The 27,635-nt window shown below is 56.9% G+C and overlaps 1 protein-coding gene across 3 annotated transcripts in view; it reads right to left on the bottom strand.

Moving 5' to 3' along the window:
• KCNQ1 (potassium voltage-gated channel subfamily Q member 1) overlaps positions 1-27,635 on the bottom strand; it is a 408,725-nt gene that overhangs the window by 307,431 nt on the left and 73,659 nt on the right. For 2 of the 3 annotated variants that reach the window (XM_053560814.1, XM_053560813.1), the window contains exons 3-9: positions 15,520-15,646; positions 14,935-15,013; positions 14,338-14,434; positions 13,495-13,635; positions 3,538-3,648; positions 2,455-2,550; positions 254-376 (exon numbers count right to left, since the gene is read on the bottom strand). In XM_053560814.1, the coding sequence (XP_053416789.1) occupies positions 254-376; positions 2,455-2,550; positions 3,538-3,648; positions 13,495-13,635; positions 14,338-14,434; positions 14,935-15,013; positions 15,520-15,646 (774 nt within the window). The remainder of the gene's footprint in view (positions 1-253; positions 377-2,454; positions 2,551-3,537; positions 3,649-13,494; positions 13,636-14,337; positions 14,435-14,934; positions 15,014-15,519; positions 15,647-27,635) is intronic. The other variant, XM_053560815.1, reaches the window with a different exon arrangement.

Here is a 27,635-nt window from a genome sequence, read left to right as displayed (position 1 = left end):
CAGCCCACCCTGCTCCTCTGGTACTCTCTTTGGACTGGTAGTCCTGGCCCAAAAGTGGCCAGTCCCACATGCCCCATGCTGGGATGGCAGGGCCCCAGCATGGGCATATACCCAAGAGCCTGGGCATGGGCTACAGAGCTGAAACACCAGGTCCAGAGGGCACCTGAAGCCCTGACCACAGCCACTGCCCCTTCAGCCTCCCCCTGCTGACCAGTAGCCCCTGTCCTATGCTTCAGCTTCGGGGGCTTCTCACCATGACAGACTTCTTGGGCTTGGGGCTAGGGGAGAGCAGAGCGGGGCTCCGGGATGGCTTCCGGACATAGATTTTCCAGGTAGAGGAGTCGGGGTTCTCGGCCGCGTAGCACCTCCAGGCTGTCTGGAACCAGGCAAGAGGGAGGCTGTTACCTGTCAAGCCATCTGGTTGGGGCCCCAGGATGCCCCCACCCCCAGAGCTCCAGCTTACAGCCCTCTACCCTGATATCCTTCTGGCGCCAGGCAGTTTACCACCTCACGCTCAATTGGTACTTGCAGCTTGGATGCTGTATTTCACGTGTTGCCTCACCTCTGCCTGCCCAGTGTCCGGCAGCTAGGCTGTGGCTGTCAGAGATGCACAGATCAGTGCCTCACCTGGCAAGTGCAAGGGATGGGCACAGTCCTGGCAGCTCAGGCCTCCAGCCAGGAAGGGCTGCAGAGGGGCCACTGGGGCCTGGCAGGAAGTGAGGTTGAGTCCCTCCCAGAGCTCCCTCAGTGCCACCCTGCCGGTCGGCTGTGCAGCATCCAGGCGGGCAGGGAGGAGGCAGGAGGGGCTCTCAGAGCCTCTTACAAGGATCTGTTCTGGTGGCCCTGCCACTGATGGCCTAAGAGAGGGGCCAGTGGAAAAAGTGCTTGCTCGATGGTGACTCCTTGATGACAATGATACCACAATGACAATCCTTGATGTCACTGATGTAATGACAGCCTTGGACATACACATGGCTGTTCAGAGAATGGTGCAGCCCTTATTTCCACCAGTGACGGGGAGTCATGGGGAAGCCTCAGGCCAGCCCTTCTGAGACCCACACGTCCCATGCTTATGCTGGGACGTCCCCTCCCCTGCAAACCCAATGTCACAGTGCTGCCCAATGCTTGCTGCCCACTCCTGTGGTCTGGGGCCCCAGCCGCTCCCTCCCTCAGTGGGTGTGGTGTAGGCAGAGGGAGCCGCTTGTTTATGGGATGTGTGGCTGTTGGGAATGGCATCAGTGCTCTCAGGGCATCCGACATGCTCCCCTGCAGCGGGCAGCCTGCCCATGGTAGGACCAAGGAGGGTTTTATGGGCCTGATTTATGGTCTCCCCGAAAGGAGAAACCGTGGGGCCATAAAACCAGGCCTGGTGGGGGGAACTCAGCCCTGCCAGTCCCCGCACCCCAGCTTTATAGCTGCTGTTGGTATTTCCTTCCCACTCAGGCGTAACGTCCAGGCCCCAGACAGTTGGTTCTAGAAGTGCTTCAGAGGAGTGAAGCAGAGACCCCGGCTGAGCTGTGGTACCTGACAGTGCCCACCCCACAGCAGGGGCCCTAGTGGGCCAAGTACTCAGGAGACTGAGGCCTACAGGGGGCCCAGACCTCCCCGAGGGGGATTTAGCCCAGGGTATCCAGAGGGGCCCTCACTGGGCACCCCAACCACTACACCAGGCAGAGGGCCATTTCACAGCCAGGCTCTGGCCCACCTGACCCAACAATGCCTACACTCCAGGGCTCTTGACCAGCCCCTCAGTCCCTGTAGCAGCCAGCAGCAAAGGCTTGGCTAATACAAGTACAGTTCTTGTACTTGAGTTTTTGCTTACATCAAAGGGAAATCCCATTCTCTGATGCTCTCGGCACAGCCCATGTGATCAGCAGAGCTGCCCTCTTGGGTTCAGTACCCCTAGCCTCCTACCGTCCGCAGGACCTCCTGCCCCTGTTGCCCTGTGGGCCAGAGGGTGGCGCAAAGGCTGGCACTACAGCTTCTTGCGTCCTGTTGGGTAGCCCCAATGGGCACTAGGCCATCCAAGAGCCAGTGATACGGGGACACTGAGCTTGCCTCTCCTGGGGACAGCCACTTGGGGCCCTGGATCCATCTTCCCAGGCTCAGCATCTTCCTGACCCACTTCTGGGGGCAGTGCAGAGGGAGGAGGACAGAGGGGAGAGTGGTGGGGGCCCAAGGCCAGCTGGGGCAAGGGAGCCTCAGAACCCACCAGGCCCAGTCCTGGAGCTGCCATGGTAATGCCTCGTGCCCAGCCCATGGGATGTGACCTCTGGCCAGAGCTGCTGCAGAAGGAGTCAGGCTCCCGTGGCCACGGAAGCAGATGCCCCCACAAGCATGAGGCCGCCAGGCCAGCTGGGTCAACGCAAGGCTCAGACTTTCAGACTGACACCGATGGACACAAGGGCTAGAAGTGACAGTGACTGTGAGGACCAGGCCACATGGGACCCACACCTGGATGAGTGAGGCTGCCGCAGGGATCTGCCGGTTGAAGTGTTTCTGCCTCTGCTTCTGCTGCACCTTTAGGGCAAACCCGGAGCCGAGAATCCCCTGGGAAGAGCAAAGAAGAGGCTCACATCCACACGGGCCTCCCTCACAGGACATAGATACTGGGTCACTGCCATGGAAAGGCCAGGCCTGGTCAGTGCCGGAGGCCACACGAGTGAGGCCAGCACCTGTAGCCCAGCCTGCCGGCCCAGGCTGGTGCAGAGACAAAACTCACACCCAGGACCTATCCAGTAAGGTACGCAGTCCTGGAGGGCCCAGAGCCTTTGTCACCCACTCCCAGAGAGCGCTGTGGGTGTCAGGTGGGCTGGTCCCCTGCATGTGTCAGGCAGGGACCACACACTGCGCCAGGGGACATTGGGGATATCAGCTAGTGGGTACAGAAGACTCGCAGCTGGGGGGTGGGAGCTTCCTGCCAGTGGGCATCAAGCTATGCACACAGGTGTCACAGTCACATCTGTACCATGTGCCTGTGGGACACACGCACGCATACAACAGGTACACATACTAAGCCACACCCACACACGTGTGCAGAGGCATATATGCGCAAGTTACATGTCTGTGTGCACATGCAGGCATGCACACACATGTGCACAGCATGTATACATATAAAATGTGCACATACGCGGACACATGCACATGTCACATACAATACACACGCACAGAACATATGGGAGGTACACGCAGCACACGTAACACCTGTGCACGCAACACACACACACAACACAAGCATTCGCCTACCAGACAGTGGGCCAGAAAGCTTTGACCAAAGCCCCTCTCCAGGCACAGAACCTGTCTCTGCAGCACATGGGGTCCCCTCCTCCTCAGGGCACATCCCACACCAGCTAAGAAGGACCCTTCTGGGGCGGGAGCAAGGCAGAGTCACGCTCAGGGCCCCTAGGCAGGGATGCTGGGCCCTGGGTAAGGCACCCCCCAACCCACGAAGGAGGTGCCCTTCTGGCTCAGAATAAGCTGCCTTGGCAGGTGGGTCTGTTGCTGGGAGGTCGTGTGGTCACCCCCAGGGGCACCTACCGCTGGGAGCGCAAAGAAGGAAATGGTGAAGACAGAGAAGCAGGAGGCGATCGTCTTCCCGACCCACGTCTGGGGCACTTTGTCGCCATAGCCAATGGTGGTGACTGTGACCTGCAGGAGGGAACAATTGTGAGCACTGGATGGGCCTAGAACCCTGGGAGGGCCACCTGTCCTGACAAACCCACCCCCTGATGAGCAGAGAAGCCTACAGACCCCAGCCCCCAGACTGGACACTGAGTGGCTCAGCCAAAGCCCCAGGAACCAAGTAGTGGGAGGGTGTGGGTCACCTTGACCCTGGGTGACAGACATGGTGCACAGCCCACCCCACGGAAGGCTAGGCATGACAGCCAATGCGCACCCCCCCCAGGCCCGTGGCCTGCCGACCCTGAGGAGACAGAGCCCTCAGGCCCTGATGCTGCCGGCGCCACCCCTGGGAGGCTGGGAGGTTGACTTGACAAAGAACTGTGACAAGGATGACGCATCACTTCCTGACGCCACCCGGGACACCACATGTTTCATCTTTGCTCCTTTCGGAGCCTTCTTCTTGGTGGGTGGGGAGCCGCCCGCCCAGGCATGTGCTGGGACAACATGAGTGAGGGGCTACCCCCACCTCCTGCTGGCGTCTGGGGTTTGCCCCCTGGGGCCTCTGGGCCAGCCTGAAAATGACATCCTGCCGGCTTGAGAGCCTCCTACTCCCCTGCTGGGCCCCGGGCTGCTGTGCCACCCCTGAGTGCCGGCGTGTGGCCACCACTGGGGTCCCTGCAGGCCTGCTCTGCCCCCACTCAGGAGCCCTGCGTTTACCCTCTTGCAGGCCTAGAGGGTTCTGGCTGAGAGCAGCGTGGCACTGTGCCCAAGCCCTGCCCCACAGGCCAGTGGGGGGCCCTTGGGGCCCATCCAGGCAACTCCACCTGAAGGTAATGACGGTCCCAGCCACTCCAGCCTTGGAGTATCAGGCTATCAAGGAAGAGGGAAGCCTGGTGCTACAGCCAGGCAGGACGGAACGTGTGGACGTGCAGAGATGCACGGCACACGCAGAGCTGCTGGAGCAGCAGGACCCCATTGCAGAAACTGGGTTATAACTACAAGCACATTGACATGTCATGATGTAGCATCATGGGACCAGCCTCTCCTGAGCCCTGGCTGCCACCAGGACCCCCAGGGGGTACCCTGCACTGTGCCAAGACCAGGCTCCCACAGAAGCTGCTTGCTTGGAGCCTTCCTTCAGCATCGCCATCCTCCAGAAACACACGTGCAGACACGTGCACACGGGCGTGCTCGCTGCCAGGATGTGAACCACCAGCTCCACATGTGGGTGCACAGCCACAGACACACCTCATGTAGAGGTGGGGCACCCCACACATGCACTCACACATGCAGCTGCATCACATGTGTACACACGGTAAGGTCACGTGCAGCAGGGTTTGGAATCCAGGTCTGAGCCTGACAGTACCAGGGCTGGCATGGTCCCAGATATCCTGAGTGCATGGCACACCCATCGGGGACACAGCTCAGGTACCTGCAGGGGAGGCCAGGCCATCCCCAAGCCACTGGCAGGGCTCATGGTAGGTGGGTAGATGGGAGCCCTGTGGGAGCAGGGAGCCTTTGTTGGTATGGTATTCTCCCAGAGGGTCTGAACTGCCCTGAGGGCTAGGCCACTGCCATCTTCTCCAGAGGGCTATGAAGCAGGAGGCATCTGAGATCCTGAGCCTGGCCCTGTGGTGGGAGATAACTCCCACCTGGCAACATCATAGCCAGAGGTGTGGGGGCAGGTGCAGATGGGCCAGAGCACCCACCTGTTCATCTGCCCATTCTGCTAGCATTTACTGAGCCCACCACAAGTCAGAGAAAGCACACAGAGGTGGCCCAGAAACTGGCCTGGGATGCCCTGGCCTCAAACTCAGAGGGTTCCCTGCAGCCTGGATAAGTGAGTGACAGCTAACTCTAGAGCCTCTGACCCAGCCATCTCAGGAAGATGGTCACTCACCTCTTCAGTGTGAATGTCCCATTTCCCAAGTGTTCATCCAGTGACCTCCTATTCATCCCTCAAAACACTGTTGGTGATACCCTGAGGCTCTACTTGCCCCAGTACTCCCGGTTCTACTGCTGCTCTGTAGATGGATCAGTCATGGCATCACATGCATCAGTGGTCCTGAACCACCTCAGGGTTTGAGGGGGAAGCCCCTGGGCAGGACCAAGTCTCAGCATCAGGTCAGGGATTGGGTCCAAGAGAGAAGGGGGCAAAAGGGCCATGCCCTGGGGTAGGAGTCGAACTTGGGCTCACCTGACAAATATGGGCCAATTGCCTGCCCGTGGCTGAGTGTGGGGACTGCAAAACCCAGCAGGCTCCCTCCCAAGTAGAAGGAAGTTGGATGTCACCATCAAGACAGATAGGGAGGTGAGAGAATCCAGCCGTCCTCCCAGGAGCCAGACTTCCCATAGATTTGCGGAAATGTACATTTTTCATTCAATATCATTTTGTTTTGGAAAACATAGTAACTTTTCATAAAATTATGTTATTTATGTAAACACAAAATAGGTCTATTAATAAATTAACATGGAATCGTTTAAAACATTTCTTAGTTTTATTAAACATTGAGTGTATGACCCACACAAACAAAAGCTCTCTGTTTGTTAAGTAGCTAACTTTCCCAATTACACTGGCCCCTACCCACACCCAGACAGCGTCCCTGGAGCTAGCTGGACGTGAGTGTCTACAACTGTGGGTTCCCCAAAGGCCTCCTCATGGCAGGGGCCTGTACCTCGGGCGCTGGGCACAAGGGCACCCCCAGGCTCCGCCAAGATGGATAACAACATGCTGGCAGGGTGGCTACCACCACTTAATAGTATTAAATTATTTAAAAACATTTTTAAATTATTAATTTTTAAACAAAAGTGTCATATTTTAACTTGCTTAAGAAATCTAAAAGCAAAACTGTCATGAGGAAAGGGGAAGGAGGAGGCAGCCTGGAGTGCCCTGAAGGCAGGTGCAAGTGAGGCTACCTCTTAGATGGGCTGAAAGGTGGGGCCATCACATCCAGGTCTGGGGGTCCCCACACTCTGTCCTCTTGGCTGGCCAGTAAAAGTGGGGGGCCACCAGACTGGGGAGGAAACCTGACCCCAAGAACTTCCCTGGAGTGTTTGCCCCGCTTTGGAGGGCAAGACCCTGCCACAGACCTTCCTTGTCAAGTTAATGAGGGTCTTTTTGAGAAAACGGCCCCTCCCTGTAAGCTGTTTATTTTTCCTAAATTCACAGACACAAGCAGCTCAGGAATGGGCCATTTTATGGTCGCTATGCTGGGAACTGTCCCCAGCAGCAGCATCTAGAATGCAGATCTGCACGTCTCCTGGGCCAACGAACGGAGGGACATGGTCTGCTGAGGCTCCCGCCGGGGTGCAGGCCACAGGGGCACAGCCGTGCTGCTCATGCCCAGAACAGGAGCTTGTGGGGGTGAGCCAGGGCCCATGCCTTGCTGCCCATATACAGCCTGGACCTCCACTCACAGGGCAGGGGGGGCCTTCTAGTCCCCACATCTGTCCTGAGTGAGGGGCACTGGGCTCATTTTACTCCTTCCTTTTGGAATCAGACTCCATGCAAGGGAGGGTGGAAGACCAGACAGGAAACCCCCACTCCAGCCATGCTGTGCAGACCTGGCTCACAGAGCTCTTGAGGTCCATCTGGAGATGTGGTGGTCATTGGCCCAGAGGTAAGAGGTTGCCAGGGGGTAGGAGCAGGGACAACCACAATGGTGTGGCCCCTGGGTCAGTGCCCTAGCTTCACCATCTCATCATACTACCTTGAGTCAGGGACCATCTACAGAGGAGGAAACCGAGGCCAGGCAGAAACCAAGTAGCCTAGTAGACACCCGCGCTGAAGCCTGCTGGACCTGTACTCCACATCACAGCCCCTGGGAAGGCAGGGGACAAACTCAGGAGAAGCTAAGAGGCTGCTTTAGCTATTGTAGGCCCAGCCTCAGGGGATCAGCCTGCCCATGAAGAGGCTCATGGAACAGAGCCAGGGAGAGGTGGCCAAAAGGATTGGCCACTCGATCCCAGGGAGGGAAGCAGAAGCCCCCAGAACACTCCGTGTGGTCACAGCCATTCCCAGGTTGCTGGGACGAGCCCTCGGCCATGGCAGGGCCCTGGCTCCTCAGGAAGGCCTCAGGTCAGGCAAGAAGCCCACCCAGGGTCTCCCCCAGCCTCAGAGCCCTTGGTGGGCTGAATCACACAGGTCCAGATGGGTCATCCCTTCTTGTGGCATGATGCCAGTGGTCTGCAGGATGATGAGGTGGCTGAAGACGCACTCCTTGCTGACTGCCTGATGTAGGCTGTGGCACAGAGCAAGCCTATTACCTAGACTGCCTCCGGGTGTGTGCGAAGTGCTCTGTGTCACAGCCTCAGTGACTCCTACTCTCGAGCCTTCTGCCCCTCTGCAAGCTGGACAGCGGGCTGGGCTCAAACACGTGCTTCTCAGGACAGGGCAGACCAGACCCTGCTCACCTGGGTAACAATCCCCCAACCCATGTCCTCCAACTCCTGAGAGCAGGGCCGAGCTGGGGAGGAGAAGCCATGGACAGAACCGGAGGAGACAGGACTGTCTCCAGGGCTGTGGGACACCGCGGTCCTGTGGCTCCTCCATGCCAGGAACTCGTGTTCTGAGGGGACACCCAGGAGACTCTGGCCTGGCATGTGGGGGAGCCACATGGGGGCTGAGAGAAGCCCTCAGCAGGCTCAAACTCTCTGGGCAAAGACAGAAGCAAACATGCCCCCAAATAAACCTGCTTCCCTTCAGCAGGAGAAAGTAAGGCACAAACATAAATCCACACAGGCCTAGGCCTTCTCGTCATGTTCATGGTCTTGCTCACGAAAGCCTGGAGCCTCAGGGCCTGGCAGGTCCCGCATCCTCACCCTCATGTGGCACGGGCCGGCCACACCCCAGCTGGGTGAGGACATACAGTGCTGCGCTGTGGTGAGGGGATGTGCCTGGGGCCACCAGCACCACTGGACAGGTCAGCACCTCTCTGGTCCCTTCCTCCTAAATGAAACCCCAGGTGCCACCCAGGCTGGGCTCAAGGCCCTATATACTGGCAGCCCACATGACAGTACCTTGGGGTCTCAACTCAGATGTCACCTCCTCAGGGAGGTCTCCCCACTCTGAGGCCATTGAGGTCCTCCAGGAACACACCCCGGCAGGGCCCCTTCCAGGCTCTTCTGTGGCCACCCACACACCACCCTATGCCAGCCACTGTTCATGCCACATCCTCCTGGACCACAACTCAGAGCAAGACCAGGGCTACCCAGACCCTGCCAGTGCCCAGTGCAGAGCAGGACCACAAGCACAGAACTGGATGGGGACTCCAGTGACGGGATGGCCCAGCCCCATCAGGAAGCCTTTATCGTCTGAGGAAAGTCTCCACAACAGAAGGACCAGGTACTGCTTCTGGGCTTGTGTCCTCACAGCCCCCTCCACAAGCCCCGTGTCAGCCCTAGGAGGCAGGCTCCTGTCTCCTCATTTAGCAGATGGAGAAACTAAGTAGTCCTGTGCTTTGCCCCAGTCCCAAGGCCTGTCCAACAGGGCCACTGAACTTGTACTCCCAGGAAGCCGACAATGGTCTCCTCGCCCCATCCCTGCCATTCTTCATCCACCCACAAGCCCTGGTCCGCTGTTAGCCGCCTATTTTGCCTAGGCACTGTGATGCAACATCAGAAATTCTGGGTCCCAGAGTCCAGGAGTGGCAAGGCTGGGCAGGCCAAAGCTGCACACTGCAAGGGGATATGTGGGGTGTGGGCAGGACACAGGCAGAGCCCACCCTTAGGACAAATGGGGCTGAGAATGTGACTAGACCACAGCAGCCATAAACCTGTTAATATGAATTAGCCTCCGTGGCCCATTAACTGGCGTTCTGGCTTTGGGCAATGCCACGAGACCCATGGCTGGTAATGCCCATCTAATATTTACAACCACCCTTTCCTAAGTCCTGGGTGGGTGCCTGGTAACCCCAGGCTTTCTGTGTATTCACCAACTTAACTCTCCAGCCACCTATGGAAATAGGTACGTTACCTTACACCCATTTCACAGATTGGCTTAGAGAGGTTGGATAACCTGTGCAGGGTGCACAGTTGGTTAGTGGTCAGGGTGCTGCTGACTGCTGTGTTACCTCACCTCTTCCCATCTTGCTGTGTTGCATGATACCACTGTTCCTTTTTCCTATTCTGTTGAAAAGTAGCTGGAAAGTTCTGTTCCAAGTCTCTGAGCCCTGAGACTTCCAAGGGCTCACCCTGTACCCAAGGAGGAAATTAATCTTGAATGCTGTCCTCACTGGGCCTGCCGGGTTCCTGTGAGAATTTCCCCAGGCACTGGCCTTGGGTCAGTAGGTGCAGGCATTGCAGACTCCTGCTGCATTGCAGACTCCTACTCACCCTACAAAACCCAGCTACAAAGTCCCTTCCTCCTTAGGGAGAGCTGTCTCTGGTTGGGGGCCTGCAGGCTGTGTTCTGGGAAAGTCCTTATCTGGGTAGGATCTGTGCTGTCCTGCCCTGCCACTTCTGGCCCTTGGGGCCTTGGCTTCCCTGGATTGAAGGAGGTCCAAACCCCAGCCCTTCCCCCTGGATGGTCCAACAGGGCTTGTATATGACCATCGGGGAGGCCCTGCCTCACCCAGCCCCTACCTGCACAAGCAGGCCTTGCTTTGCCAGGATGTGGTATGGCCTAGGAGGCAGAAGCCATCCAGGCCTCCAGATGAGAAGGAAGAGCACACAGTCAGATGCTATTTTAAAAGGTAGCTGAAACACAGGGGTGGGATTCCAGCTTTTTACTCTAAGTTCTATATTTAGATACAGAGGGGTAAATACAGCTCAGCAGCCTCCTGTTTGCAGAGACCCCTGGGCACTGAACAGAGGAGCCCGTGTTTGCAAAAACTGCTTTCCCTCCACTCAAACTTGAACATAAACAAATGTATTTTGTTCCAAGAGTGAAGAAAAAAGTCTTAAATCCTCCCCAAATGCCTCGGCAGCCAGGCTCGGGCACCACATTTAGGGGATGTGGGAGATTTCACATCTGAACTAGGCATCTCCACCCCTGAGAAGGGTGCGGGAAGTGTGGCTCAGCCACTTGACAGCTGGGGAAATTAAGGCCCAGCCAGGGGAGAGACCTTCCCACCAAATCCCCCTGGGACACCCGCTGCCCTGTGCTGGATTGTGTCCCCCTCAATTCACTCCCACCTGTTCCCTCAGAACGTGATCTTATTTGGAAACAGGGTCTTCAAAGATGTAATTAAGATCTCACAATGAAATCCTCCCGGATTATCTGGGTGGGCCCCAAATCCCATGACAATGTCCCAATAAGAGAGGAGAGAGACAGACGTGAAGGAATGAAGCAGCCACATGGCCCAGGAACACCTGGGGTCACCAGAAGGTGGAAGGGGCAAGGAACAAGCCTCCCCGCCAGCCTCAAGAGGGAGCATGGCCCTCCCCACATCTTGATTTCAGACTTCTGGTCTCCAAACTGTAATACATTTCTGTTGTTTTATGCTAACCAGTTTGTGAGACTTTGTTGTGGCAGCTCCAGCCCTATCTGGGTACATCTGAGGAGTGAAGGGCCCAGAGTCCAGACAAGGCCTAAGGCAGACGTGTGTGGAGCCCAAAGTGGCCTGGTCTCTGGGAAGCTGCCCACTGCTAAGTGCACCAAGGTGGGTCTCCCAGCCCAGGCTGGGCAGGGGCTGCCTCACCCCCCTACATGAGGGAAGACAACTGCTCAGGGTGCAGTTGCAATTTGGCAAACCAGCTTAAAAGCCCCCATTGGGCTGCCCTGTCTTGCATTTCTCAAATTCTGTTTGTCCACAAAGCGCCAGGAACATAGCCCATAACTCAAGCCACAGGGGCTGCTCCCCCCAGACAGCTGCAGGGGCAGCTGAATGGGAGCTGTTTGCCCCAGGGTGGAGGGGGCCCGGGGCGGCCAGGGGCGCGGGGCCCGGTGGGAACAATGGCCAGGCTAGGGCACACGGTGGCCGAGGCGCAGGCTGCAGCTGACGGCGCGGGCCAGGACACCGGTGCCAAGCTGGGCACAAAGGGGCCGTGTTCCCGGCCAGCGGGCGGATGTTTGCACAGGTGTGGGAGTGGGAGCGCCACTCTGCCGCGGGCTTGGGGGGGTGGGTGGGGAGTAGCCTCTGCTGCCCACAGCTCCAGTGGGCAGCCAGGAAGGCTTGTGGGCGGCACCAAGCCTGGGCACTGCTCATCAGCCATGTCTCAGGCCATCACCCTCTCCCCACCCTCCTGCAATTCTCCTGGACCTGGGCAGTCGGTGCCCCACGCAGGCCCTGCCCTGTCCCTGCTTCCTGTCTAGGGCTGAACCCTCCTGCCCAGGCCTACTCAGGCCTGTCACTGTGGGCCTTCAGAGAGATGGGCCCCCAGGAGGGCAGACAGAGGCCGAAACTGAGGCCTGCCCCAACCTGGGAGCTGTGTCAGCACATCCATGCTTTCTCTGAGCAGTCTGGCAAGTTAGAAACTTCCAGAAAACATGCTGCCTTGACCAGTATCAGGCATGTCCACCAGGTACCTGGCCTCTCAGGGGACACAAGAAACACAGGGGCATGCCTGCTCAGAGAGCTACAGATAGCTTCTCACCCCACCTGACGCGCTTAGACTAGCTCCCTTCTGTGGAGGGTGGGGACCCAGAGCCAGGAGGCCTTTCCTCAATGGAGGGAGGAAGCCTCAGGGACAGAGGGGCTGGGACCTGACACAGCTGCCCTCCTCTAGCCCTCGGGCCCTGTGCGGTCCCCCAACACACGTGGGCAGTATCTTACTTCTTTCCCCATCCTGGTTGCTGCCACCTCCATCTTCCCCAGAGGCCTTAGCAGACTGAGGGGACTCAAGGTGGGCTTGTGGGGGCAGAGCAGGGGCAACCTAGTCCCTGCCTGAGAACAAGCCAGCAGCCTTCGGTCAGTCCTCAGCTCCCTACCCCCCACCCGGCCTGCCTGGCCAGGGCGGCCCACCTGCCCCTGAAGCTGAGGGGCTGGGCGTGGCCAGCACTCCACACTCTAGTCTTAAACCAGCTGCTCCTCCCCAGGTGCTGTATGCTCCCATGTGCATAAAAACTGTTTTTTTTCTGGAGGATTTGAAGGCTGTGTGGGCAGTGACCAACTTCTGCAGGGACACTGGCAGCCCAGGCTTCCCCTAGAAACACGGAGGCCACATTCTCTGAGCTACAAGAAATTGCTCCTAGGCCCATGCACCCATGGCACAGGACTCGGGGGTGGGTCCTGTTCCCTTCGGCTGCATCCCTGTTGCAAGATCTGCCTGGCCCAGTTGCCAGCCTGGCTTCCTGCAGGATGCCCACCTACCCAGTCAGCTCCCTGTACAGTCAGCTCATATTGGGCCTCTTGGGCTCAAGTGTGGGATTGTCAGGCACCCCTGCCCAGGTGCCTGGGCATAGGCTATACCTGTGCTGCTGCCCGGGACCGGCTACAGAGCTCCCAGGCCCTGTATCCAGCACAAATGTGAACTCTTGCCCTCTCTGGGGCTTTCCCACCCATCATGGTCTCCCACTCCTGGAGCACAGGGATGTGCACAGGGCCGGGGCAGACCCTGGGACACTCAGGGCATCACCTCCTTACACCTGAGCCACCCAGCTGAGGACCCAGTCCAGTGGGACAGGAGGTGTGGCTGCCTGGGAGCTAAGCCCCCACAGCATCCTATGGGACTTTCCTTACAAAACAGAAGTTCAAAGAAGAAAGTATTAGGAATCAGGAGGCACCTTGGAGCTCGGTGCAGCACAGGGCCTGGGTCCCAGGTGCAGCTTCAGTAACAGACATGTTACTGAAGGCAAAGGGAGTGAGTGTCCAGGCAGGAGCCCTCCAAGGTGGTGTCAAATCTCCAGCAACCCATGCCCCCAGCACCCTGCTCTTGTCCGCCCAGACCCTATGGCCTCAACCCAGGACCCCTGCCCACCAGATCCCAACTTACCACCCCCCACCACAGCGCATCCGCGTAGCTGCCGAACTCAACGCGGCCCGACTCGTTCACTGCGTCCTTCTCAGCCAGGTACACGAAATATGAGGAGAAGATGAGGCCCAAGAAGCCGATGTACAAGGTGGTCACCAGTTCCTAGGCCGGCAAGTGGACACCGTGTCAGCGCCAGGTTTCTGCACACACGTCACACCAACGCCATAGGCCATGAGGGAGCAGCCTCGGTCAAGTTGCGACACGTTCCAGATAACCGTCAGCTCGAGTGTGTTTCATGTGTGGACATCAGACTTCAAAATAACCCATTTCCCTCAACTCTCCAAGATGATCAGGATTGGGCCCCACCTGGGGCATGAGGCTCGGCCCTGCAACTGCCCCGTTCTCTTCCCCAAATGGGACAGAACACAGATTTGACGGGGACCAGAAGACCCTCAGTAAGGTAAGGGCTCCCTGCCCCCTACAGCCTATACCCGTCTTGGTCCCAGGAAAGGGCACAAGTGCCTGGCCTGTACTGAGTTTTCCTTGATGTGCCTGTTCTTGAATTTCTGAGCCTCTTCGACATTGATTTTTACCTCTTATGTTTCTGTCTTTTCATTTGCCCCATAGTTATTTGTCCCAAGCTCACAAGGAGGTGGGCATCTTATCAGCTTGGCAGGCCCAGGATGCTGGCCTGGGGCTGTGGAGGGCAGCATCCCACCTGGACTCGGGCTGGGATCCCAAACCCTGTGATGTGCCCAGGTGCCCGGGCACCTGCTCCTCATAGCAGGGCAGAGCCAGACCCTGAGCCTGTCCCAAGCCACCCCAGGGTGGCCAGGCTGCCCTGTCCCCCCCAACACCACACACCTGGCGGTGGATGAAGACCACAGAGCCCAGGAGCCTCCAAGTCCCTCCCTGGCGGTCGACATGCAGCATCCGCAGGATCTGGAGGAAGCGGATGCCCCTGGGAGGGGACGTGCAGGTGAGAGGTGCTCGCTTCACATACACCCCGTTGGGACTGTTGTGCTCCATACCTGCCCTCTAGACTCAACCCTGCTCGGACACCCTGGAGTCCCCTTCTTGGCACAGTTCCTCAGTGTACCATGGCCTTGGGGCTGGAGATGCCTACACATCTCCAAATTCCTTTGGTCTCTAGACTACCTTTTGGGGAGGCCTGGGGTCACCAGAGGTGCAGCCTGTGCACTACCCAGGTCTCAAAACTCAGGAAGTGCTGGTGCAGGGCCTGGCATGGAGGGCCACCTGTGGTGTCCTGGGCCTTGAGCCCGGCCTGCCCCAGCACATCACTCCATGTGATGCTTGCCTTCCACCCAGGAAGCATATCAGAGCCAGGCGGATGGGGTGTGAGGCCACCCACAGCTCTGGAGAGGGGTGCTGGTGGGGGTCAGCACCCTCCAGCCCCATGGCACAGGCAGCAGGTAGGGAGAGCTCGCAGTACAGACGCACCTGATAGCTGACGTGGCAAACACCTGCCCTTTGGAGCCCACGCAGAGGACCACCATAGAGGCCACAACCACGATGAGGTCTGCAGGGCACAGGGGAGGGAGCAGCTTGTCATAACCATCCCCAGACACTCATTCTGCCTCTGAAGAAGGGGCTTGCAGGTCAGTACACCATAGATGGGGAGGCTGACAGCACCTGAGAGAGACCACCCTCTGTCCTGGCCACACATGGAGCCCCTACCCTCACCCCAGCTCAGGCCAGGCCTCATGCTTAGTGCTGCAAGGGGTCAGAGAACAAAGCCTTGGGTACATGCCATCAAAACATGCCAAGTGAAGGGGATCCCAGGAAGCAGTAGGGGAACACCCCCACCCCATGAGTAGCGTCTCTGTGCAGAAGTGGACCAGGGTTGCAGCTGGCTCTGAGCTGGGACTTGGGTGGTCTCCCCCAATGGTCCAGGGTCCTGCCCCATCACAGGCAGGCAGGGTAGCAAGGGCCTCTCCGTCTTCCAGAGGGGGCCTCAGGTGGTTGTGACATGGGGTCCTTCCTGGCCTGCAAACCCAGAATGAGCCTCTGTGAGGCACAACTCACCAATGATGGAGATGGGCTTCCGGGCAAAGCGCAGCCTTCCCCAGATGCCAACGTACTTGCTGCGACAGCCTGCTGACCAGAGGCGGACCACGTACTCCGTCCCAAAGAACACCACCAGGATGATCTCCTGCAGGGAAGAGGGTTGAGCTTGCTCCGGGCAGGGCTTGGCCTCACGTAGCGTCAGACCCCACAACTGCCAGACGCCAGGAGCCTCTGCTGAAGGATACCCCAAGAATTGAAGGCCTAGGGCTCAGTCTGCTGGGGATAGTGGTGCGTACATGCAGTGCCCACCTGGAAAGACCAGTGGCCCATGACCAGGTCCACAGGCAGTGGACACCAGGTAGGACCTGCTTCTCTTCAGACCAGCCTGTCTGGACCAGAGGCACTGTGCCACAGTGCCATGACCTAGCCACAGTACACCCTGGGGCCCATGTCCTCTAGCCAAAGCTAATGTAAACCACTGAACCCCCAGAGCTAAATCCCGGCATCCCAATCCGTCCTCATGGGACTGGACCCCTTCCACGTCATACTTCAGAGAGCCACCACATCCCCAGAACATGGCTGTCTACCAGCATGCGGCCTTCTCTGGGGCCCGGGTGCAGCAGCCCTCTGGGGTGGGGGTTCAGCAGGAGGAAGAGGAAATAAGCTCTCTTGGGGACCCCTCCCCATGGCCCAGGTCCCCACGTGTGGTGTGAACTCGGGGATCTCAAGGGAACAGGAGTGTGGTGAGCTGGAGTGTCAAGGGCCAGCACCTGAATCATGACAGATAGATGGACAGATGGATGGACAGACAGACAATAGGTGGGTTGGGGGGAACCAGACGAACACCAAGCGTGCTGCTGTAGCTATCCCAGACAGCCAGCAGCCGGCAGCCAGGATGGCTCCCCGAGGCTGTATCCATGACACTGTGAGCCCCACAGCTTCCTGTCACCTTCACCATAGGCCCAGACAGAGGCTGGAGACAAGTGACCACCCAAGGCCTTGAGGTAGCAGGGAGAGCCCTAGTGTCCCACCTCAAGGTGGGTCCTTTGTGTCAGCAGCATCTGGAGGTAAAGCAGTGGCCAGGCCTGCTGCTGGGTGGCCAAAAACCACTGTAACAAGACCTCCGGGCACCCAGGGAGGAGCACCTCACCAGCCCCATCCCTGAGTGCCCCCAGGTATAGATTGGGAACCTGAGCCTCGGTGTCCTCAGCTATAGAATGTAGATGGAAACAGTCCCATCTTGGTGGGCCAAGGTGAGGCTTTAGGGCCAAGATAAGTATTTAACGTGACAGCCAAGAGTGTGGGAGCCCCCTCTTAGGTGGTGGCACCTGTCCAGCCCTTGCATGCAGAGGCACTCAGGGAAGGTGTAGGGTTAGAAGGCACAAAGCTTGCCACCTCTCAGGCAGGTTCCATCCAACTGCCCTCCTGTGGGAGCCCAGCCTGGGGGGAACTTCTCTGATGGGGTGTCAGTGGCTGGTCTAGCCCCTAGCAGGGAGTCCACCACCGTGGGGTGGCTGGACACTGCCATCACTGGCTCCCAAGTGTTACTGATGAAGTCATATTTACACCAGCCAGCATGTGTCTGGGGCATAGCCCCCGGGTGAGAGGAGTTCAACACTCCCCCTTCACAAAGTGTTTTCAGGTTATAACATTGACTCTCTGGGCCTGGGGGTGTCATGATTGGGGGCGCATGGGAGACAGCTATGGACTCACTAACACCACAGACTCTGCGACCTCATCAGGGGTTTATGGTCCCATTTCTGTCTGGCTCCTGCAATAGGGCTCTTGGCTAGGAGTACCTGAGCCTCCCAAGGCAGGGGCCACAGTGGTCTCGCCCTCCTCCCCATCCCAGGCCCCCACCCCAGCACAGCACCCGCCCTGGTCAGTGCTCAGCATGGATTTGCTGAATGAAGGGATAAGCAAGTGAGTGGCTATTCAAGGAGCCTCCAGCTCTCTGACAGCAGCAATTTTGTCTTGTTTTTTTGACGTCCTGAGGTCACACAATGCCTGCCTTTGGCCATAATGGAACGTGCTGCTGAACACAGCACTCCAAGTCCCCAAGGCTGACAGGGTATCTGTGACTACATAGCGGATGGCTCCTCCGACCTCTGGTGGCCTCGATGGGAGCTGTCCCTGGAGGCTCTGCCAGCTCTGTGACCCACACAGCCCTGAACAACCGATCATTGAACAGGCTGGGTCTTATTTGGACTTTTAAAAATTGCTTAAACACCTTCTGCAAGCCACATCCTAAGCAGATGTGAAGGGCTAGGTATGTCGTAGAGCTTCAAATAGTAACAATTAGGGGTTGCTTCTGATGGCTGCAGACACCCCCTCCTCAAATTACCCAGCTTGACACTTGGGGAGAGCCTGCTTGGAGCCACAGCCCCTCTGGAGGGCGGAGGGGTAGCAATAATTCAGAACACTAAACCTCAAATCCTGTGTGACGTGAGGATGGAGCTCGAGGCCCAGCTGCACAGGGAGCCTGACTGCAACGCTGGGAAGGGGCCCAGTTAATTAGTGCGGCGCTGCCGGCAGGCCAGGAAAGGGCAGAGGAGAACAGCCATTTCACCATCTCCAGGCCGGAGACAGCGGGATTGAATGTTTGCTCAGAGATAAAATTATCTCCACCATGATTGGCCTCAAAAGCTCTCTGGAGCTGGGAGGGCACCCAGGCCAAGGCCACAGCAGGACCCCAGGGCTCATGCTCAGGCAGGGTGGGAAACGAGGACACCAATTCAAGGGAAAACACCCCATGGCCAGCTACATCTCACAGAACGGCAGGGCTACCTCCCCATGGCTCTGGGTTAGAGGAGGTCCAGGCTGGGGTGGCCACCCTCCTAGCCCCAGGCCCCTCTGCCTTTGCAGACTTGGCCCTCGCATAATTGAACTAAAGTGGCCTCAAGCTCCTCCCCAGAGTTCCCCCACATCGGCCTCTTCCTGTGTGCCTTCCCTGCTCAAGCAACTGTCACGGTCCACACTGCAGGGTTAGGTCTGGGACTGCCATTCAATGCCTCCTTCTCAGGGCCTTGAAGACCAGTCCCCCAAGAGCTCCCACTGGGCCCAGGTTCCCCCTCGCCCTGGGGGCTCCCCTGTCCACCTCCCACCTCCAGTCCCCCTTCCCTTCTCAGGCTAGCTTCCACACCCTCACCCCTTCCCCGAGCCAAACCAGGAATGCTGCCTGGCTCCCCCACTGCTAACAGAGCCAGCCCCAGACCCTGACCGAGACACAGTCAGCAACATCCAGCCCCCGAAGGGCCCCTCAGCAAGACCCACGTGATACCTGCAAGGCCTGAGGCCAAGGACCCATACCCCAGACATTGATGGACTGTGGTCCTGAGATCTGACCCGCAGATGTGAGGAAGGCTGTCCTTGGGCAAAGGAACTGAGATCTCCAGTGAGACCACAGCAGACCAAAGGGACAATGAGGACCCTTCTGCCCCAGTTGCTGTCCTTCGAAACAAAGCAAGGCCACCTCCTGGCTGCAGGTGGCATCATGGACAAGGGGGCCTCTGAGCTGGGCTGGGGCCCAGACCCAAGCAGCCTCTGGCAACGCTGTAATGTGGGGCCCATGACTGCCACCCCCACTCTGCAGAGGAGCAGTCGGACTATAGACCCAAGTCCCATGGCTTGGGGTAGGGGAGGGCTGGGTGTCCACTGTGGAGGCTGACCACTCATGAACAAGAATAACCTGGGGGGCCCTGGGGACAGTAGGGTTCTAAAAGCAGCCTGCTAGGGTGGGAATCATGTGTGCTGGCTAAAGGCAAGTCCTTGGGGCCAAGAGGGAAGGAGAGGCCTGGGCTATGGAGTCCTGAGCACCACTGGCCACCCTGGTGGTCACTTGGTGGACAATCAGGATGTTCAGAGTCGGGTCTGGCCTGGAGGGTGTTGGCAGGGGCAGCCGTGTGAGTATGAGATGGCCCCAAGGAGGACACAGGCACAAGAGGATCCTCCTTCTTCCAGACTCAGTAAGGAGCCAGAGAGGAGGATGTCCAGTGTTCAGCGGGATAGCCAAATGCCTCTGGGTCTGCCCCTCCCGAGGCACCTTCACAGAAATGACAGAAAAGGTGCAGACAAAGGGAACAAATACCACGTGGCCCTGGTCTGCAGCTTCTCCTCCACAGGGTACCCACACGTGGGACCATGCATTTTTCTAACAAGGCCTGAAATCCCAAACAAGCCTGGGGTCTCATCCTCTGCCCCTACGCTGGTTGTCCTAGTCCCTGGGCCCAGGTCCATTCTGCCACAAGCGTGAATCCCAGTCAAAGTTGGGCTCTTCTCCTTGTATACTGATAGCTGTTAGGGGTTGGCTTTCAGTGGTGTTACCTGTGCAATTTAAAGTTATTTAATAAAACAAGTTTCTAACAACCCAAGTTTTAAAAACGGGCAAAGGACTTAAATAAATGTTTCGCTAAAGAAGATACACAAATAGCCAACAAGCATAGGAGCGATGCTGGACGTTACTAATCAACAGAAAAAGCAAACCAAGGCCTCAGCGAGACAGCAACACCCCACCATGAGGACGGCCACTCAAAACAAATAAATCACATGTGCTCTTGAGGACTGGATGGAACTGGAGCCCTTGCGCCCTGTTGGCAAGGATGCGGGATGGTGCAGCCACTGGGAAACTGATATGGTAGTGCCTCAAAACGCTAAAGGTGGAACTGCCTCTGAACTGTGCTATGAACTAAAGCTGCCCTAAAAACAGTTGATCAAAAAATACTCCAGAACAAAAAGAGAATTACAGTATGACCCAGAAATTCCATTCCGGGTTCATACCCTGAAGAACTGAAAGCAGGAACTCAAAGAGCCATCCGCCCCCCCTCGTCCATAGCAGGGTCACTCACCACAGCCACAGGTGGAAGCAACCCAGGTGTCCACTGATGGGGAGATGGATGAACCGAGTGTGCTCTGACTGCACAGAGGGGCATCACTCACGCAGAGGAATGAGGCCCTGACACATGCCACACGGATGAACCTTGAGGACGTCAGGCAGAGCGATAAGCCCAATACAGAAGGACAAACTGTGTGATCCCACTTTGCAGAGGTCCCCAGGGTCATCACGCCCACAGAAATGGGGAGTGGGCAGGGGTGCTGGGGACTGCAGAGGGGGAGCTGGGGGTCCCCAGGGTCATCACACCCACAGAGACAGGGAGTGGGTGGAGGTGCCAGAGACTGCAGACGGGGAGCTGGGGGTCCCCAGGGTCATCACGCCCACAGAGACAGGGAGTGGGTGGGGGTGCCAGGGACTTCAGAGGGGGAGCTGCGGGTCCCCAGGGTCATCACGCCCACCGAGACAGGGAGGGGAGTGGGCGGGGGTGCCAGGGACTGCGGAGGGAGAGCTAGGGGTCCCCAGGGTCATCACGCCCACAGAGACAAGGAGTGGGCGGGGGTGCCAGGGACTGTGGAGGGGGAGCTGGGGTTTGGCGGGTACAGACCTTCAGTTCAGAAAGACAAGAAAGCTCTGGAGCTGGATGGTGGTGACGGTTGAGTAGAGTGTATTTAATGCCACTGAACTGTTCTTTTAAAAAGAGTTAAGATGGCAAATCTTGTGTATATTTTACCATAATTTAAAACAGATCAAAAGTGGTTGCCAGGGACTGGGACAGGGCAGATATGAGAGGGGTGAGTGCTAATAGGTACACCGTCCCCTTCTAGGGTGACAAAAGACTTCTAGAACTAGATAGAGGTGGTGGCTGCACAACCCTGTACATGTACTAAATGTGACTTCAAGATGGCTGAAATGGTGAATTTTATGTTATGTGTTTTACAATGATAAAACTAGTGCCTTGTGAGGCCCTACCTCCTGGCCCATGCTCACCTGGGCTACCCCTGGTCAAGTCTCCTCAAAGGACCCTGTGGGCCTTCAGGGCCACAGGAGCTGTCCTGGAGCCTTTAGTTTGTAATCTCTGCAGACTACTGTTAGTTCAGCATTAAATGAAAGGACCGAGCACCAGTGATCTGTCAACTGCAAATGGCTGGCGGACCTATGAGTCTCCTTGAGACAGAGACAAGGAAATAAACTCCAGGCCATTCAAAGGCCCCCACCACAGCGGTGAGAGTAAGGACCTGAAGGGTCGGACCCCAACAGGAACACAGTAGGGCAGTCTCTCTGTCCCTGGCAGCTTCAATATTGATACAGAAACCGGTCCCTTGGCAGAGTCGAGGACCCTCCACCTCAACGCAAAGGAAGGCCGTGTATGAGGCAGAAGGCAAAGAAAACTCTCACGGTCACAGAGGGAGCAGCTGTCACGTGCACAGGCACGCCAGCTCCATGCTTGTTTTCCATGTTTTGGGGGTGACAGCAGTACAAATAACAGATCTGCCCGAATCCAAAGGGCCAAGAGCTTAGCAAAGAGGTGCTTATCTGGGGTTTGATCCGACTTTGAGTGCACAGAGCAGGAAAGGTCGGGGGCATCAGCTCAAACATTTCGTAACCGGCTGTGGAGCCATCGCTCACCGAGAAGGATGAAGGTCGGTGTGGCGGTCTTATCTATTGTTTTTTTTTTTTTAATCAGCGGGCAGATCCGCATCATTGGGGAGATTTTCTGAGGCTCAATGTGTTTTGAAATCCTGTGCTGCCGGCACAGCATGATTTAGAGGCGCTAAGAAGGTCCCTCCTGCTTGCCGCCAAATGCTCCCTCGGGCAGACAGCAGGGCTATAGGGAGTCGCCAGCTCAGAGCAGCCCCACATCCTGCCCTTCAGCATGAAAGAAGTTTTTTTTTTTGCTAAACAATAAAGGAAGCTTCACAGACCCTTATCATGATTACTTTAATGTCTCTGATGTTACTGTTCTTTTTTTTAAATGAAAAATTAATTTTAAAGAGGTCTGGAAGATTAACTCCTGAGACTCCTAAGGTCTGAGTGCTGAACTTGGTGGTGGGCCCTCAGGGCCTGTGGACACAGCACCTGGAACCCATTTGCCCCCTAAAGGTGTCCGGGACCAGTAGAGTTCTTGTTCTAGGTGGAGATCCTGGGGTGGGGGTGGATGTGGGGCCAGAGTAAGACACCAGCCATGCAGGGGTGCTGCGGGGAGCCAGGGGTCAGGGTCTAGCCCTCTCACACCGCTGGAACACCCTGGGGCTAGGGCTGCTTGGAGCCAGGTGGTGCCTTGGTTTGGGGGGGGTCCCCACAGCACAGGACCCGGCTGGAGGGCTCTGGGGCCAGCTGTTCCAACTCCACGCAGGCCCCGTAAGTCACAGAGCGCGCCAGCCTCGCGTTCCCAGGAGGGTCAGCTGGCCGGAGGGCATGGCGCAGGCACGCATGCGGCTCAAAGGCCCTTTGTTCTGGGGCCTGCCTGTGGCCAGCTGCTCCCGGCCTCCAGCCTGTGCTGAGAGCTCGTGGGCCCCCCAGTGACGTGTTGGGCACAGCTGGAGCCCTCAGTCCACACTTGCTGCCCACCCTAGGGAGCAGCAGCCCCCTATCCGGCCCCAAAAGCCTGGCCTATGGCAGGCACCGTGGTGCAGCCAGACATGCCCAGGTGACACGTGTGGGCTGCCTGGCTGGGAGGAGGAGGGGCAGCTGCCTGGCACAGGAATTCCTGCCAAAGCAGTGACCACTGTTCTACCATGAGCCCCCTTAGTGCGGGGCACCCCATCCAAGCCTGCCCACTAGCTCAGCGCCGGCTCCCTCTGCTCCACCGCAGCCCCTTGGGGCCCTTGAACACACAGCCTGCAACCTTGAGCAAGTCTTCCATGTCCTGCCCCAGGTCCTGGCCACAGCAGTGACCCAGAGTAGACCTATTCCCCTGGAGGGCAGGGCACCCAGGCCTCTCATGCTGCAGGCCCCACCGCCCTAGTCCTGGCGGGGACGGAGGAACAAACCAGGCCCCAGAGCCCCCCACACACACACATTGGTGAGAAAAAGGGTCAACATAAGGGGACATGCCCAGGGCGGGTGCCAACACTGGCAGGGATCTGGAGGAGCAGCTCAATGCTCTGTGCCTCGACATCCCCATCTGTGAAGTCAGGGCAGAACCCACCACCTGGGGCTGTGTGGAGCGAGGAACAAGAAGAGTCTACCCAGAAATGCTGGCGGAAAGTTCTAGAGGGAAGGCTGGTGTTTAGTGCTGGGAGGGCCCTTGAGTTTGCGTGTTGTGGGGAGACAGCCCCCTACCCTGTGCACTGAGGAGCCGTGAAGACCCAGTGTCCTGTCCCATCACTCCAGCCGCTGTTCCTGCCTGAGAGCTCTCTGCAGCCTCTCCCCACATGGTGACACCCTCACACCGCACAACCACCCCTCGCCCAGGACCCCTGCTCTCTGCCACGGCTCTGTCTCTCCCAGTGCTCCCAGGAGACAGGGGTCTGCCATCTCCACCTTGGGAGCCCAGCACTGCAGCTAGCACACCCCTATGCTGGGACTCCTGCAACTGGCTGAGGAACTCCACGCAGGGACAGACACCTTCCTCCCAGGCCCCTGGCTCCTGCCTTGTGGGTGCTGTGCTGTAGAAGCCTCGGGGACCCAGACAGAGGGCTATGTGTGGGATGCTGCCCTCCCACTAGGGCAGCTCTGCAGCTCCTAGTCTGGGTCCCCACAAGATGACCCAACAGGAAGCAACCTCCCCCTTATACCCCATGGGAGCCATGTGATTGGTGAAACAGGGTGGCAGAAGCCTGTGCCTGAAAGAGGGGCAGTGGAGCCCCAACAACCAGCCTTCTCATGGAGCACACCCCCCATGCAGCTGGCCAGTCTCTGACCGTCAGAGCCACAGATCAGCCATCTGCTATGTGCTTGTCCCTACTTGTTAGAGTGGTCGTGATTTTGAGGTGACGTTTGAAGGCATGGAGGCTCTTTCCCCTGAGAACTAGTCCCACCTACCAGCTGTCTGAGTGGCCATTCTCCCCAACAAGCAGGAGAGGCCATGAGGCTTGCCTGGTCGTCATGGGGATGGGTGTTCCCATCCACTAGGCAGCCGTGCCTGCAAGTGGGCGACAGCTGTTGTCTGGTCCCCCACCCCGGATACCACCTAACAGGTGGCACAAGGCCTTGTGTCCACCATGGGCTGTCTGGGGAGACCTCTGTGAGGCTAAAACCAAGATGGCCAAGATGGCTGGCCATTCTCCTGCTCCATGCTCCACATCAAAGCAACTACCTGAGCATGCCTGCGTCCGCAGACTCCCCTGGAAGCTCCACCCCAGCAGGGCCTTGAATGTCCTAGCTCAAGGGCAGATAGCATCCTCTACAACAGTGGTTCTCAACCTTCCTAATGCCGCGACCCTTTAGTACAGTTCCTCATGTTGTGGTGACCCCCAACCATAAAATTATTTTCGTTGCTACTTCATAACTGTAATTTTGCTACTGTTATAAATCGTAATGTAAATATCTGACATGCAGGATGGTCTTAGGCAACCCCTGTGAAAGGGTTGTTTGACTCCCAGAGGGGTCGCGACCCACAGGTTGAGAACCTCTGCTCTACAGGCTGCCTGGGAGGGGCCTCCACAGATGCCTAAAGGCATTTCAAAGAGTGATACCCAAGGGACATTGAGCAAATCCTCTCTGTGGGTTCAGGCAACCCTGACCTCCAGCCCCGCCTCCTTCCTGGTCTACAGTTCTGGGGGCAATTGCAAGCCCCTAATGTCAGCTGCTCACGCACTTCAGGGGCCCAGACAGAAGGCAGCACGGGAGCTGCCCGGTGTGTGACGGGGGGGAGCTTCTCAGGGGCAATGAGGCATAAGACCAAGACCAGGGACTTGGACAACACCTGTGGGCCCAGCACAAACTTGGGTCCAATATCACTGGGACCAGACCTTTACCAAAGTCTCCAGCTTCCAGGCCTTAGCCCTGCATAAGGGCTGCCCGCCCATGGTGGGGAGGATAGCTGGGCTCCTAGGTAATGCTCACTGCATGTGTGCCCTGGTGCCTCACCAAGGCAGGGTAGAATTACATGCATTGCAGGTGGTTAAAAAGGTGTCTCCAGCCCTGGGATCCAGCTTGCTTCACGAGATGGCAAACTGGAGAGGTGGGGGTAACCTGCACACTGCCCTCTCCCTCCCCACAGGGTGTTCTTGTGGTAGGGAAGTCCATGGGTCAGCCACGTAATCCCTGAGTTCATGAGCAGATTCTGAAGAAACAAAAATTACTTGACATCCCCACTTTACCTCGAGACCCCCAGGGCACTGAATTGACCCATCACCCAGCAAGAGGTGGTACTCAATGAACATGCGTGCATGCATTCATTAACAAAATATGGAACGGACATGCTTTATGATTATTCTCGCTTAATGGATGAATTCAGAGCCATGTGGGGAGACATTTGTAAACACAAAGAAAGCATCAGCAGGGAATGTGGGCAATGGCATGAAAATTGCAAAAGGAAAGCATCTACAGTCAGTGTGGGGGGCTGGGACAGAAAGTGCCTACTATGCAGAGGGTTTCCTTGTAACCCTAAGCACCTCATATCTACTATCCCCTACCATGCAGGGGGTTTCCCCATGACCCTTGACCCTCTGTGTGGTCCCACATCCATCTAATAGTTTTTGCTAAGTTGTTTGATGCTTATAGCTTTATAATCAGGTCTCCTCCAAAAATAGTGCCTTATATCATTCATTTATTCTTCTGGATTTTAGTGTTGATATTAATATTGTTTTTTCTCTTCCTCCCCCACCCCACCCCACCCCCGTTTTTTTTTTTTTTTTTGCAGTTTTTGGCGGGGCCTGGGTTTGAACCTGCCACCTCTGGCATATGGGGCCGGCGCCCTACTCCTTTGAGCCACAGGCGCCGCCACCCCCCCCTCCTTTTCGTTTGAAGTTTCTTGGCATCTCTTTGGCCATCACTTTATTTTTCTGCCGATTTACTTAATTCTATTGAACAATGTATTTGTTAAAAAAAATTAAAACACTTCTGATAGTCCTCTATCTTAAAGAAGAATTCAGGCCGTTTACATTTAGCGGAAAATTGAATACATTTGATTTGATCCTTTCCATCTCCATATTTGCTATTTTGCTCCTTTCTTCATTCTTCCTTTTCTTTATTAGTTGTTCAGTTGACCAACGTACCATCCCTTCTTACTTTATGGACTGCGGCGTTTCACTGCACTCTCTCATTCCACGAGTTCCTCAACTTCATAACCAAATCTGCTACTATTTGAAAACAGTTTCCACCAGAGTGTTTTCCCCAATGTTTCCTCCCCAGTAAGGTAAGAATTCCTATGTGACTTCATTTTATCTCTCTCTCTTCTTGACCATTGGTGGGTTTTGGGGTGAATAAAGCAATCTCCAGCATTGCCTTCCCAGTTTCCGGCAGCACTTGGCAAGCTTTTTATCAAAGGCCAAATAGCAAGTATTTTAGGCTCTGCAGGCCACGTGGTCCCTGCTGCAATGACTCAAGTCTGCTGCTACAGGACAAAAGCAGCCAAGGAGAAGACATTCACAAGCATGTGTGGCCACGTGCTAATAAAACTTTATTTATACAAACAAGCAGCTGGGCTTCTAGGCCATGGTTTGTAGACCCCTGGGTTAGTGTTTCCCTCTGCTGGGAAAGTGTTTCTATGGACTGAATTTTGCCCCTGCAGCTCCCAATACGCATGCTGAGATCCAACCTCCAGTACCTCAGTACTTTGATAGGAAACAGGGCTGATGCTGATGTAATTAGTTAAGATGAAGTAATAAGGATGACTGGCACCCTTATACGAAGGAGACATTTGGACATGACCAGCACACAGGGACAACACCATGTGATGATGAAGCCAGAGTTAGGGGCAAAATGAGCAACCCCAAAAATCACCAGCAAGCCACCAGCAGCTGGGGAGAGGCCTGAGACAGATTCTCCCTCCCAGCCTTGGCAAGCACCCACCCTGCTGACCCCTGGGCCGCAGACTTCCAGACGGCAGGAGCCAGTAGGCACCTACAAGCTCCAAGCTGCCACCAAGGCCAGACCAGATGGCTGAACAAGGGTCCCTGGGAAGGTGCAGGGCCCGCAGTGCCTGCCTTGTCCGCCGGTGTCCCCACCGGGCCCTCTCCGTCTTCACAGGGGTGTGTCAGCCTTTGTCCTTCCCACTTCACTAGAAAATCACACTCTGAAGGTGGCTCAACGTGGCGGCAGAAGCAGGGCCAGGGTAGGCAGAGGTGGATGTGGGGTTTCCCAGGCACTAAATAGTTAAGGTGGCAGGTGGGGGCTGCCTGGAGCATCTGGAATACCC

Source organism: Nycticebus coucang, chromosome 14, assembly GCF_027406575.1.
Source record: "Nycticebus coucang isolate mNycCou1 chromosome 14, mNycCou1.pri, whole genome shotgun sequence".
Lineage (NCBI taxonomy): Eukaryota > Metazoa > Chordata > Mammalia > Primates > Lorisidae > Nycticebus > Nycticebus coucang.
This window is presented reverse-complemented; position numbering and strand designations above follow the sequence as displayed.